At 41.3% G+C, this 15,334-nt stretch overlaps 1 protein-coding gene across 1 annotated transcript in view; it reads right to left on the bottom strand.

Moving 5' to 3' along the window:
• The window catches only part of peli1b (pellino E3 ubiquitin protein ligase 1b), a 52,778-nt gene that overhangs the window by 6,690 nt on the left and 30,754 nt on the right, over positions 1 to 15,334 (bottom strand). Inside the window, 4 exon segments of the mRNA XM_013268458.3 lie at positions 4,954 to 5,142; positions 5,568 to 5,765; positions 7,979 to 8,080; positions 9,047 to 9,176. Of these exon segments, the coding sequence (XP_013123912.2) occupies positions 4,954 to 5,142; positions 5,568 to 5,765; positions 7,979 to 8,080; positions 9,047 to 9,176 (619 nt within the window).

Raw genomic sequence — 15,334 nt, forward strand, 5'->3', positions numbered from 1 at the left:
ATACAATCATCAGGATATAATATTTACCACTGTACTACATACCTACATCAATGATTTAAGAAAATGTTGGTGATAGCAGATTAATATAAAAAAACATACATGGTCAAATTCATGAATTAACCAAACTGATCTTCTGTTATTAAATGTGTCACAGCTAACTCAGACTTTGAAGAAACTCTTGACCTACATTTACTATTTATGAACAAACACAATGTGTAATACATGACTACAATAATAGCCTGAGATAATGTCCTCCCTTTTCATTAAAGCCTGGATTCGATGCAGAAATACCGAAGCACAGAGGAAAGATGCACAGTAGAAACGCGGCTGTAGCTTCTGGGTCTGAAAAGTAAAGCCAACCTGGCAGCACCTGACTCAACCTCAGTAGACACTTTCCTGATTTATTTTCTCAGCGAGTCCCTTCAGATCACACTGATTAAAACATTAAGTCCATTTTGTATATTTGGGCATTCCAAGTTTCACAGAGGAGTATCCAGGGTTATCCTCATTGGCTAACATCTTGAGTCGGTGCAATGACTCGGTTGCAAAACACCAAAATGGTGACAGCAAACATGCTCACTGCAAGACTTCAGAAAAAGTCTGCATCCATCATAAAGGTCGATTATAGCCCCAAGCAAAAAACAAAAGTGACATCACAACTGCTGGTGCAAACTACACTTGGGTGTTGTTGTTTTTAAACATGATTTTTTTTGGCATTTTTAACTTTATTGGAGATTTTTTAGACAGGAAAGTAAGGAGACGTCACAAAAAAACTCCCAAGACTTGAGACATTTGGTCATTCAAACTCACACTCACTGTTGTTGTGCACCTTTTGTAGTTTTTTTTAACCTGGTGGACTACATTCACCTTCAGAGTAAAAGCTGCAGCCAACACATTAGAAAATGCTCATCTTTAATTTGAAGGCGAACTGTCCCTGTTTGCAGTTTGTGTTGCATGTTACACAATTTCATTCCTGCTTGGAGAGCAGCTGGAGAGTTTTCTTAGACAAGTCAGAGTTTTCCATAGAAACTATGGGTGACTGCGGAAATCTGCAAGGGTCCAAAGAAACTTTAAGGAGGCCAAGTGGTTGGGGAACATACATTTTCCCCTCACTAATGACGGACGAGTTACCGTCAACGTGGTTAGTAGTAGGTGACTGTGAAACCCCAGTACTAGCACTGAATGGTGAAAATGACCATCGGCTCACTGTTTATATCTGTTCTTACTGTATATTGTCCTGAATGGTCAATATTATGGTCATGCAGCGACCATAATACAGCCTTCAAACTGCCCGATTTGAACCTATTAGTAGAGTGATCTCTGATGGAATAGAGTTAACAGCAGTACAAAGTGCTATAGTCATTTATTCTGAGACTGAATTGCATAACATTGCCTTTTATTCATTTTGAGGCATTGTTTCGTTTTCCTTTCCTTTTAAAAAGTCCCGGCCTGGATTAAGATAGTCTGTGAGCCGATTCTCACCCTCAGGCTTTATGTTGCGTACTCCAGCTTTTCAGCTGGAACAACTGAGAGTTCAGAAGGTTAAAGAAAACCCTGTATTTATAAGGTAGCTTCTTCTAACCCACTTAAAAAAAAAGACAGTTTGAAGAAGTATTTGAAGTATAATCATGCTCAAGCTTAATGACATAAGGGCCCTCGGTCCATGTAAACATCAAGATCCTCTCACCTCCTCTCAGAGTTTAATTTAATTACACTGAAACCGTTAAATTATCAGGACAAAAGCTTGTATTAAACGCAGCAGGAGCTCAGACACTGTACTCCGATCATTTGTCATCCCTCATGAAAACCCCCCACAGCAACACTACCCCCCACTACACCCCACTGTTATATGTGTGTGTGTGTGTGTGTGTGTGTGTGTGTGTGTGTGTGTGTGTGTGTGTGTGTGTGTGTGTGTGTGTGTGTGTGTGTGTGTGTAGACTGCACTGTAAGATATTCCTAATTATGTCAAACAGAAGGGCAAACCAGTTGCCCTGCTGGCTGACTCAATCCACCCAATAACTGAAACAAACTTGTGCACGTTTCATCTTCACCTCACAGTAACGGCGCAAAAAAGCAACCAAAAATGCTTCTGATGAATCTTTATCCCCGTCATCTCATTTAAAGATTACACACCGTGGAGCTAAACATTAAAGCAACAACTCAGGGGCTTTTGGCAAACGTGCTGAGCCAATTTATTCAAGACCATTCAATCACAATGTCCTTCATGTGTCAGCGTCCGCTACGGCAGAGCAGTTTCTCATTAAGAGAAGTGTACTTGAGACTTGAGGAAAGACGGAAAACACCATTAGAAGCCAGTAACATATTCAGTTTTCACCCTTTTCAGTCAAAAATAATGTTGTTGTTTAATAATTTAAGGTTGCTGGATGAGTCCAACGCTCAGTTTTTAATTCTAGTTTTGATATCGAGTAAATAGAAACCAACACCTAACTGGACTGAAATGACATCTGCTGGAAGGTTTGCAAGCAGTTTAACCCTGAACAGAAATCTGTAGGAGATGACTTAACTTTAAAGATGGAGGCTGTGCTGCCTCTGCCACTAAAAGATCCAGTCCAGGAAGCATTTAAGACAATCATGTTGTTGTAGTGATTCCCATCTACACTTTATTGTAGAAAAGATATCGAGAAGTGTGCTTTATGTCTTATTTTTGGCTAAGAAGAACTGGCAACAAAGACAAGCTTTTTAAACCTCATCCTGAATCACAGTTGCAAAACTTTTAAAGCACTTATTATCAGATTTAAAATTCATGTTAGGTCTGTTTCCTCATTTATTTAGATGGGACTGCATGGAGTCACTGCTGAGTAGCAAAGCTTCTACAATGGCAGTTATTTTTAATTTCCTGTACATGACGGCGTGTTTTTATTGCTTCATGCAGAGATGTGACTGGAGGCACAAAAATGCATTGAGCAGGTTTATTTCAGTTTCATCGTGACACAAGATTTCATTTCTCTCTTTTGGTTTCACATTATTCATCAAAGGCCAAAACAGAATAAATGACTTATAAAAGCACACATGTATAGTCAGCTATTTATTCATTAAATTCTAGTCTCAACAACCAAGATTTGCTCTCCACTAAACAGATTTTGGCCTGTTTAGGACTTTAATAAAAGAAAAATAGTTCATCTAAGTGGGGTTTACTAACAAACTTAAGGTATATTTTTTTTTAAATCACAGAGAAAATACGGTAATTTTAAAATGAAATTCATGTTTTTCTTTCTTCTGTATCTCTGTGTAATAGCACATACAACAAAACAACAATGGGTGTAATCTTTAAAACATCCACCAGGGCTCCAACAGCCTCTTTAGAGTTAATGCTTCTTGTTGTAGTCACATGTTAAAGAAACATGTTTTAAGAAAGTACAAGTTATCTTTGCAGTAAAGTCTCACAGCCTTTCATTTTGTATAGTGAATTTTACCACAACTGTAGCGACGCTGAGAATGAAAGAGGACTCCACCTGAGCAGTAACCACTCGTATGTGCTTCAGGCAGACGGTTTAAACACCATCACGCTTTGTTACCGTGCATAATGAAAATATGTGCTGTCCCGCAGCTGGCAATACAAATGATCAATCAGCTGTGAAATAACGAGTGGATGCTGTAGAGGTGGATAACGCACAGGCTGGTAAGTGTGTGGATGGGAAAGGGCAGGTGGAGATAAGGGAGCTGTTAATTTGTGGAAAGACTTGAGAGCAGGTGGGACACTCGATAAAGGGATGGATTAATATTACGGCTGCTGACTGTGTGCGCGTGGCTGATGATATACATCTTGTGGAGAGGAGGAGGAAGAGGAGAAGAAACAAAGACCTAATGAAACATCCCAACAGCCTCGTAAATCCAATCAGACAACTGTCCACACCGCGATTGGCTGGGAGACTGTGACCTCAGCAGGAGGATCCCTTACATGGTCTTGTTACAAACAGCTTTGACAGGAGGGGTTGCTGCTATGGAGATGGCATCCCAGTGACCTCCTGGTGGGTGTTAAGCTCTGACTGACCTCCTGCTGCCTGAGTGACAGCGCTGCTATGCGATTGTGATGAAGTATGAGATGCTGTGATGGAATGCGTGCGAGGGAAATATGTTTTGCGGTTAACTGATTGACACGAAGCAGAGAGACTGAAAATGCATTCACCATTTTAATCACAGTAACTCGTGATACATTTCCCACATTCAAGAAAATCACAATATTTGTGACTGTAGAAGAGAAAATTACCTCTAAAAAGACAAAGACCAAGAATTGTGCATTTACTGTTTGCCATGTGGTTTTCAGTTTGTGTGCTTTGTTGTTACCCAAAAAAACCCCTGCCCTATGGGTGGTTTTTACCAGGCCTGCGATGATTTTTCAAGGTTTTCATGCGTTTTTTAGCAGTGATTAAAACAGGTTAAAATGTTCAAATCAAAATAACTGGGCTATATAATAAAGTTTTAACATTGAGATGCTAATAATCACTGAACGTGTGATGATGTTTGTGCAACATTTATGCAACTTTTAGAACTCGCTGATTTTCCTCGCCCTTCATATCTGGACTGTCCCCCCTTGTGCTCCTCAGAGTTTCTTCTTTTAACCTGTATATTTTACTAATTACTGTGACTATTTCCTGACAACATTAAAAAAGTGGAAATATGCCGGAACTCATAACTTTTGGCCAGAATTGACTATTTTTGGTGACAAAGCTTGGCACTAACTTCCTTGATTGGCACAGGTTGCTAGGAGTTAGTGGAGACCAAGCTGAAACCTGTGGAGCTGAAAAATGACAATCCACAGTGTCAAAAATATTGGCAACCACCAGTGCTGCCCCTCAGCAGCCTAGTAGACACTCCTATTGTATATTTTTTCAGAAAACTTGACCTCAAGGTCAGTGAGATTCAAACTTGTATGAAATTTTAAGTAGATACACCTATGGAACAAAGATTTAAAAGTTTTGCATGTGTTCCTACCATCTTTCCCCGTTGCTGTGCTGAGCGCGTTTCTCGCAGGGTGAAGACATTGCCGCAGACTGAGATCTCCCTCCAGACGCCTGGTTTGGAGTCCTGGCTGAAGCCGTTGCGAGGGTGCATCACCAGCACGCCGTTGGTGGTCAACCCATCCATCTGACCATCAGATGTCTTCCACTTAGCAGCTTTCTCCTGAATGAAGCAAAAAACACGCTGATATTCATATGTGTTCAGCAGCCCTTCGTCCAACCTCCTGTCATATTTAGCAGACTGAGCTTGAAAACAGTCAGTTTCTCTTTCTCTACTGAGCATGTGTGAGTTTAGTGTTGCCACCAAGAGCACTAACAGGACACCATCAGTTGTTGTCCTCTGCTGTCAAACAATGACAAACTAAGAAGGACAGTAAAAAAAAAAAAACGAAAAAAAAAAGGGAAAAGTAAAAGCAGGTTAAAGGTTTTATAATAATATGAGAGCACACGCTCTATGACACATCTTTCATGTCTTGTTTTCCTCTTTATCCTGTGGTTCTTTGGTCTTTCCTTCTCTCATCCTTCTGCCTTTTTGCTCTCATAAACCCGCCCACACGTGTCTGAAGCTCCAGATGAAACACTGCTCACCCCGAGGAAGATGCTCTTGGAAGAGTCGAAGCCTGCGGCGTAAATGCGCGCTGTGTAAGGCGGCGTGCGCTGGCACATAATGCGGCAGGCGAAGCGGGAGATGGTGCTTTGGACCGACTGAGTGTCTGCGTTACTCTGGCTGCCTGCCACTGTGTCCGTCACTACAAAGTCTATTGGACTCTCTGTGGATCGACCGATCTGGAGAAGAGAGATGGAAAGATTAGCCCACAATGCTTTTCAGCGATGTGATAATATAATGATGCATTACCTCAGGGGAAGCTGGTAGGATGAAAAACATAACAGAAAATGGAGACAAAAACTGCCAAATGGATGCAGAATGTGTCCAGGATGAAATCCATTAGGAAATTAGAAATTTAAAAGCCAAGACAGTTGGATAATCTTTAATAGCAGACAATACGCAGAACAAAGACATGCTAAATGACTTTTAAGTAGAGTCAAGTTGCTTCACATGCATTGCAAACTTGTATAAAACCCATAAAACCCCTAAAGATGAGTACTTTCCTCCCTGATAGCATCAACAGAGCACCATAAACACCACACAGGAAAGCCGCAGTGTTAGTGTTAGTCAAGAAAGAACACAATGACTTTGGAGAAATTCAGTGTTAATAACTTTAACGATGCAGTAATATCTTTTGTCCAAATCTGACTAAGATGAATGATTCATGATTGGTTCATTTTATTACTCAACACAGTGAGATCAGGACGCAGTCAGTTCCAAGAATGAATGTCACCAGATGGAAAGAAGTCATTATGTGACATGGCTGAAAGCACCAGCAGAGCAGTAGACTGTTTTTTCCAAGCTTAAGGAGACTCACCAGTTAAGGTCATCAGACAAAAAAAATAAAATAAAATAAATAGAAATTTTAACATTTACCATTTCATCAAAACTCCATCTGATGTAAAGATCATTTTATATCCAAGCATGCATCCGTTTTCTGCTGCTTATCCATGTCTGGGACACAGGGACTCCAGTCTAAGCAGAGATGCCCAGGCTTCCCTTTACCCCTCTTCTGGTGAGGACACTGAAGGGCTCCCAAGCCAACTGAGAAATGTGTTGTCTTCAGCAGTTCCTGGACTTGCCTCTTTCTAGTAGGACGTCACTTAAACCTCCTCCTTTCAAATGACTAAGCTTGCATTTGGGATCTTATTCTTTCTTTCATAGATCGACCAATAAATGAACAGTTCTGCCTTTTCTTATGTGCAGCTTAGGGGGGCAGGGATTACACCGCCAACACCTCAGTGAATACACAAAGCACCGGACCCCCATGGATCCTTTTGCAGGTGGTAAACTGACAGGATGGTGGAGTCGAACATCACTTGAGCTGACAACAAGCCCTTCCACCAAGGCTCCTGGGTAGTTTCCTAATCTGGGCAGTACTTCTAAGGTTTTTTTGTTTGTTTATGTTTTTGTTGCTGTTGTTTTTGCTTTTCATTTTTTGAATCGCACTTAGTCTGGCCCCTCACCCAGGACCAATTTGCCTTGGGAGACCCTACCAGGGGCAAGTTGCCCCCGACAACATAGCTCCTGGGATCACACGGGCACGCAAACCCCTCCACCACGATAAGGTGGCGATTCATGGAGAGGTGTTACATTAAGGGCCTTTTTTAAAATTAAAAACATTTATACATTTACATTTGTATACACCAGTGGTTCTCAAACTGTGGCTCATCCAGGGGGATGTGGACTATGCAGAAGATTTTTGTATAGAAAATAAACCAAACTCTAATGATGCTTTTGTGCTGACTTTTTTATATTAACTAAAATTCAGCTTTGCTCCTTGTTTATTGGTGACTTGATATGGACAGAGCTCAAAAAGTTTGAGAATCTCTGGTTTATACTTTGAGATATGGCACATTATGAAGATGCTGAACCTGTTTTAGTACACAGACAACTATAACTGAAGTACTTTGATATTGTTTTTCAAAGAGGCTTTTTTCTTAGCATTTCCAAGTCCATTTGTGGCCCTTTATTCATTGTGCACATTGGAATAAAGGGTGCGTTATGACGAGAGGTACAAATTTGGAAGCAGTTTGCTGTAATCAGGACTGAGGTTTCAAAGTATCTTAAGTGTCTGTGTGTCACTTCCACTGCTGCAGCTCCAACTGCTGACTGTGTTGATAAGCGGACCAAACCACAACAACTAACTTCCCATTGTTTTCAGAAAGACATCATGCACTTCACCTCACACAGTGTGCCTCATGTCTCTCATTCCTGCGTCCCTTCAAGGGCTCTGCTTTAAAGATCGAAAATCCCTGCACTAAACACGCAGATGCTCTGCTACCAGCCTCTATTTAATATGTGTGTGAGTGGAGCAGTGAAGTGGAAAAAATAAGGACTGTGAATTGGTTGTAAAACTCCAGGCATGGTGATAAAAGCTGGGGCTTGTTACCTGGAACATGTCTGTATTGCTGTCGTGGGTGTACTCCACCACCACCGTCTGGGCTCGAGACAGAGTGTAAGAGATGCTGTGCTGGTCTTTGTTGCTTATGGCCTGGAAAGACAGAAGGAAGAGATCAGATCAGCAACGAAAGCAGAATCAAACCCTTCACTTAAAATGCAGAAGACTGAACTGAGCATGTTTTATATCAAAAACACCTCTGACATGTGCTCAATGATCCTTGCAGAAAATAACAGATGCACACAGGAAGGGTGGAGATGTGTAATCATTAACTGGACCCATGTTCTTTTTGGTCAGTTAGGACCACACACAGGACAGAAACGGACAATCGCTCTTCCAGACTGCAGCTAAAGCCTGACCCGAGTGTGAGTGCGTGTGTGAGTCAGGGAATAAAAGTGTGTGTTCTCAGAGAAGCCATTATGTGCAGATGTCAAACCAAAAAAGCACTCTCTCACACACATACACAACTACAATTCCCTGATCGTTTAACAGATTTTAGTGGATTTCTGGGCAGTCTTTGGGCTGATGATGGAAACACATGAATGTGTTCTTCCCTGAATTTTGCAAGAAAATGCTCAGTTACCTTCCACTGGACCGCTCACATTTGTTTCTCTTATAAACCTTGACCATGTTCCAGTTAAATCCAATGTAAAAGCCATTGTCCAAATATCTTTTAAAACCTTGACAAAACCTTGTACCTGATTTTTTTTTTCCTTGTTCTGCAAACTCAGGGAAGCTCTGCTGAGCTTTTTTTCCTTTTCTCTCTTGACAATTGTGTGTGTGTGTTTGTGAGATTCATTGTGTGCAGTACTTTAATATCACAGAACAAAAAAGCAGAGTTTCACAAAAGCCTTTGTTGGAACACTGCAGGCCAAAACCACTGAACCAGTGTTTGTATTTGACGTTTTCATAAAAACAACATCCCACACCTACGCAGAGATGAATTAAAGAATGCAATTTTCCATCATTAAATGTTTAGGCCATATGTTTAATGAATCTGACGGCTGCAGCTTTGTGATCACTTGTAAGTCTAAAAGGTCGTGTTTTTGTGCGTCTCACCTTGGCTGCTTGTGGAGAGCAGGCGACGTGAACTGTGCTGGGCTTCACCCCGTTTGCCTTCGGCCTCTTGCAAAGTGCAAAGCGGCTTTTACGTCGCCCCCGATCCCCGTTGGGCAGAGAGCCATTGTATCTGCACGTACACAAACACACAAACATGAACACACTTATGCATGCATAAAACAATAGGGCATTATTGTCTGGGCAGCTGCATAATACGCTGGAAAAAACAGTCATTGTGGAAAATGCTTGAGGCCTTTTAGCGCACTCCCTCCAAGAGCCTAAGACTACAGGCACACAAACAGCAACCTATACTTTTTATACATGCCTTTCTACAACAGTACATCATGTGCCCCAAAACAATAAAGCCCTCCAAACATAACCCTCGAAAGGCTGAGAAAATAAACACACAGAGAGACTCATTTAGACTGATACATGGCTGAGGAAAGGAGAATAAACAGAGGCGTTCCCTCCAACAGAAAGGAGTCTCTGTGGCTCTCAGCAGCACTGTGACTGCGCTGTTGTGTCTCTCTGAGCGTGTTAACATCCTGAAATAAGAAAACATTCATCACTTCTGTCCACATTTGAGCAGGTCAAAGTGCCACTGATTACCAAGACAGAAAGAAAAAGATGATATCTGGTTCATCCCTCTCATAAAACCTTACACTTTCTATTCAGTACAGCAGAAGGTAGGTGCTCACTCGCCCTCACAACAACACAATCAACAAAAGGAAGCCATTAAAGCAAAACAGGTTGAAAGGTAGTTTGAGTTTCCAGGTAAAAGTGCCCACACAGGATTTCAGGAAGTAGTTAAATTATTTCAAAACAAATTCCAATAGAGCTGAAGTTATTTGTAGTTGCTTTGTATCCAGCAAAAACCCCCACAAAAAAAACCCCTAAAAAGGACAAAAAGCTGATAGCATTGTTTTTATTTTTAACAAAACAAAACAAAACAGGTTGAATGTTACACACTGGATACATGTTAAAAGTAATATGTAATTCACTGGCATTTTATTAGGTACACCTGTTGAAAGCAAATATTTAATCATTTATATTTGATATATACGGTAGGAGCTCAGCGCTGTCATGTGACATGCTGAAGTTCAAACAGAGAATCAGAACAGGGAAGGTGATTTCAGATTTGACTTTTAAGGTGGCATGGTCCCACTAACTGCTGATCTACTGGGATTTTCCCACACAACTGTCTCTAGGGTTTGCAGAGAAAATATCCAGTGAGCCACAGTTCTCTGGAAGAAAACGCCTTAATGATACCAGAGGTCAGACGAGAAGCTGGAAGCAGTAAGTCAACAGCCACTCAAATGACCACGTGTTATAACCCAGTTTTGCAGACTAACATTACGTCAGTCATAACACACACACACACACACACACACACACACACACACACACACACACACACACACACACACACAGGCAGAAGATCACACCGGGTGCCACTCCTGTCAGGTAAAAACAAGAAACTGAGCTACAATTCACACAGACTCTCCTGGACAACAGAAAATTGGAAAAACGCTACCTAGGCTAATAAGTCTCGACTTCTGTTGTATTGTTCCTGACCATGTCCATCCCTTTATTACTACCACTGTGAGACCATCTTTGAATGGCCCTGCAGCAGCATAACGTGCCCCAAAGCTCAAATCATATCATATTAGTTTCTTGAACATGACAAGTAATTTAATAAACTCAAACGGCCTCCAGAGTCACCAGATCTCAGTCCAGCAGAGCACCTTTGGGATGTCGTGAAATGGGAAACTCGCATCATGAAATAAAGAAATCTGCAGTAACTGTGATGCTGTCATGTGTTAAAATGACTCAGTACTAGCAAGGTCTACCTAATAGGGTAAAATAATGTGAAAGTATATGCACATTCAAGGACAAACTAATTGTATTTAAAAAGTTCTTGGGACATTTTTGGAAAAATGTGGAAAATTTGGATCTTACAGAAAGTCCATCAGAACAGTATGTTGCGCTTTTTGACCTGCTGAAAGATTTTTGGCTAAAATTGTACAAGAGGAGTGGTTTGTTGCACGTTGGGCTTCTCTGACTTAGTTTATTTGTACAACAAGGAAATGCAATCACACATAATTTGAAGTCTGCCACTAATTATTTAAGCAGACAACACATAATAAATAGTCTAAGCAATATTTACATGTATTTATATAAACACACTACATTTTGGTTTTGGTTCTGTTTGCTCATTTATGGAAAATTGTAACAAACTTATTATTGAACAAAAAGAGATTTCCAAACACATCGGATCCGTGTTTCTCTCAGTACACAGATGTTTTACTCGTTATTGCACACACATGTTTCAGATAAGCCGTCACCAGTGTGAAGTGATATTCCTATGAGCGGTGCCACGGCTTTATAAACATTACTGCATGCATAAACACTGCTCGCTACTTTAACATTGTTATGACATCCAGAAGCCACAGACGTTATGGTATGAACTCTTCTGACTTATACCTTAACTGCACTTTACGTCTCAGAACACATAAGAAACAGTCACACATAACTTAAGGTTCAATTTGTAGTCTTTCAAAGAGGTAATCTTTTTCATACAGGAAAACTATTCATGCAGTATAAGCACAGTTGGAACGTGTCTCCGGCCAATCAGACTCTTGAAACAAACCCACCCCCTCTATGAAGTCCAGGTATGACAGACGACACAGGCGGGTTTGTGAGGACGCCCAGCCTCCAGCTAAATGTTTCTCTGAGTTAGAAGATCTGGGATCAAACAACGCTTGAAGGGTTTATGAGTAACCATGGTGAGAGAACAGAGCCACGGCAACGTTTGGGAAGAGTATCCATGGCAAGACTGTAACCATGGTGAAGTTTAGCCCGTATCCAGAGCAAGGGCAGGGCGGTCTGCTGGAAAGAGACCAAACTGTTGCTGGCAGTTCAAAACCAGGTTCCCATGGGTAGCAGTACTGCATGCATGACACAAATATTCTCAAAACAAAAGCAGAAAGGTCAAAGATCGGTGACAAGTTAGTGTGTGTTCATGATTGTGCATGCAGGTTGGAAGACAGGAAGAACCAGAGTCAGGAAAAAGTTAGTCTGAATGTGCAGATTCATACTGTATTCCTCATTTCCCACAGGTAGCAACAAGCTAGTATGTCTGTGTGTGTCTGTGTGTGTGTCTGTGTACTCACTCCAAACACTAATAAACTAAATCCCAGTTTGCAGCAACAAGGTAACACTCATACAGTAAACCTATAAAAGCATAAAGGCAGGTAGTGTGAGCAATTACTTCTCATGCATGAGTCACTCTCTGTGTCTCTGTTTATATGTGTAAAACCAAGTAGCAACTATCAGGGCTGAAAAATAAAGTGAGCAAGGCCAAAAACTGCAGTTCCTCTAGTGGACATTTAAGGCCAGCTCTGATAGCGAGCCAGTCCCCAAAGACATGTTAAAAACATACAAGTTTAACTATAAAATGATTACAGCCTATACAGGGCTTAGTTTATGTTTTAATAAGACATAAAGTTTGGGTGTATGATCCCATTGACTGACAGGTGGATGCTGACATGGGTAAATGTAGTCTCCAAGGCCTCACCTCTATTATGAGATCTCCAAATGGGGCATTTGGGAAAACCTGACAAATTATCTGGCTTATTGTTAAATCTACTAGTCCAGTCACCTTTAATGCTGCAATAGTACTGACTTAGAGTTGGTAATTACTTAAAAAGATGTTGTGCTTTAAAAAGTAGGCATTAAAAGACAAAATAAACATGATTGTAATAGTTCTCTCTGTGAGACCTGTATGTATGTGTTTGCACAGCTGTGAAGTATAGGGAATCACATTTATGATTCGTGAGGATTTAAGCCACACGGATAAACTAATAATATTTGTGGACACACAGTTAAGCTCACAGAAATGATGCATGCAGACAGACAGAGGTGCACTGGGGGAGGGGCTCTGATTCATCTAGTGGCATTACAGCTGTTTAAAAGCCCCACATGCATGTCCAGAGCGCCTGTAAACAGACCATCCCCAGAGACACCACAGCATTCCTCCACATTAGGCTACTAGCATTACCGGGCATGAAACATACTGGACTGGAGTTAGGCGTTTAGGTCAGAGACAACAGTGTGCTATGCGTTGATGGGTTTCTCTATTACTATTTGTGGATCTGTTGTCAGTTACACAGGCGACACAAACAGACGGACAAACAGACATTCAGATGGGTGGAGTTTACAACAGCTAAGCTATTTACTTCGCAGAACCATGAAAACCTTCCTGCTGCCTTCCAAGTAATTTATTGCTTTGCCTTTTGTCTCCCAACCCCCCAGCTAGCAAAAGTGCAATCATCCTGATTTGGCAGGAGGTTTTATGATAGGGAAGAGGTGAAAAAGAGAGCCCTGCTTTCTTGAGCTGTCACCCATCATGCCAGCTTTTGTTCTCCTAGTGATTTATTTAATTTCTGCTGAAGCTGAGAACAGGAGGATGCTGGCAGCGATTCAAGCTAAATCGAATGATCAGCTCAATACAGTCACATTTTTACATTTTCTGAGGATTTCTTCAACAGCTGCTTTCTGATAATTTATTGCGAGACATTTGTTGTTGGTGTCACAGTACAATTTGGCTGCAACTAGAGCAGCTGAACACAGTTTTACTATGGGCCAGTTGGGATCCCATGAATGGCTGGAAATATGTAGTGCATGAACACAGTTTGATAAATAAAAAACTAAAAATATCCTGGATATCGTTTAGCAAAGATTTAGTCCACATAAATGCCTCAAAGTTACACCATTTAGTCAGTGTGGGTAACTAAATACACAAAAACCAACAAATCAAACTAAGTCTGCAGCTGGCTAAGATTTGGGCCTTTGCCAGTTTTAATTGACAAAGGTCTCATGTGTCTTTGAGTTTTGACACATGAGACTAGAGCAATGCTACTTTGTGGCTCAGTCACACTAGAATAAAAATAGGATAGCAACCTCCTTGGAGAAAAGTTGCCCAGTGATTGCACTGAATATTTTTGCTTTAAGATACCAGAGGCTGAGCGTGCAACACCCTTTACTTTTGGATGGCAACTTTAAATCGCAAGACAATCACAAAGGTTGTCTGGTATGAAGCAATCTGCTTCCAAACAACTGTCGTCCAAATCAGACAGACTGCAAGCGCACTGAGACACATAGGTGAAGGTTTGCAAATAATCATGGCTTCATTTATAAATTCAGATTATAAATTCAGATTGATTGCCAACATGTTGCGCAACCTGACCACAACAGATTGCTGTATTATAACAAAAATCGCCAATCAACTGTGATAAATGAACAAACAGATTGCATTATTTGACAGCAGACTGAGCCAGTTTACCTCTTACCATCTCGACACTTTGAAGGTGGCGACTAACTGCAGGTGGTTGCAAAGTGGTCCTTGTCCTCGAAGCAACCATTTCAAAGGCAACAGTAAAGCTCATAAGGCTTCATCTTGTAGACAAGAAAGCTCGCAGCGTGGCTTGAATGCCAGTGATGTCTTTACTTTACTGTGATAGGTCAAAACACCTGCTGTGGTGCTAATGTGAGGGTTAGATGCTCAACTCCAACAGTGACCACTCACAAAACACATGCAGTTTCAATGAACCCTGTAAAGGTTTAAAGAGCAGCCTCAGTTGCTGCACAGTATGTATTTGCTCATGTCATGGAGCAGCGAGTGCCTGTGTTGACCTTTAAAAAAGGGAGGCCTGACCTAGAATCAAAAAACTAGGAGCGGAAAAAGCAGAGCAAAACGGAAAACTGGGGTTCTCCCTTGTAAAGGCATTGAACTGAGTTTACTGCTCACTGCGGTTTTCCACTAGGGAAAATTTCCACGGTCATCTCCCTGACAATGCTGCTCTAGCACAACCCAGAACAACAAACTGTGAGTCAGCTGTGGATCCAACTATGTGCGTCTGTGTGTGTGTAAGACATGAAAAATGTGCGCTCTATGGTCATAAATGTGTGTGCGTGCATGTGCATGTTTGTTCGTCTGTGAACGTGCATGTAAGGAGTCTTTCCGACATCTGCATTCCTCTGTGGAGTGGGCTGGGACAGGGACCAGAGTGGAATGCCCCTTTGGGGAATAAACAAGAGATACATACAGATAGAGGAAGTCCTCCACTGTCAGTTGTTACTGGAGAAAGTGTGTGTGCAGTTATAGTTATGTGTCTTCTATGCTGAAGATGCAGGGTGGAGTGAAGGGTTGACTATGTGGACTTGACTCAAAACAAATCTCAGCATCCACTGATCTAGTAACGCATCGAGCAGTGTGGTTACTGTCAT

This window comes from Oreochromis niloticus, linkage group LG13 (genome assembly GCF_001858045.2).
Source record: "Oreochromis niloticus isolate F11D_XX linkage group LG13, O_niloticus_UMD_NMBU, whole genome shotgun sequence".
NCBI classification, from domain to species: domain Eukaryota; kingdom Metazoa; phylum Chordata; class Actinopteri; order Cichliformes; family Cichlidae; genus Oreochromis; species Oreochromis niloticus.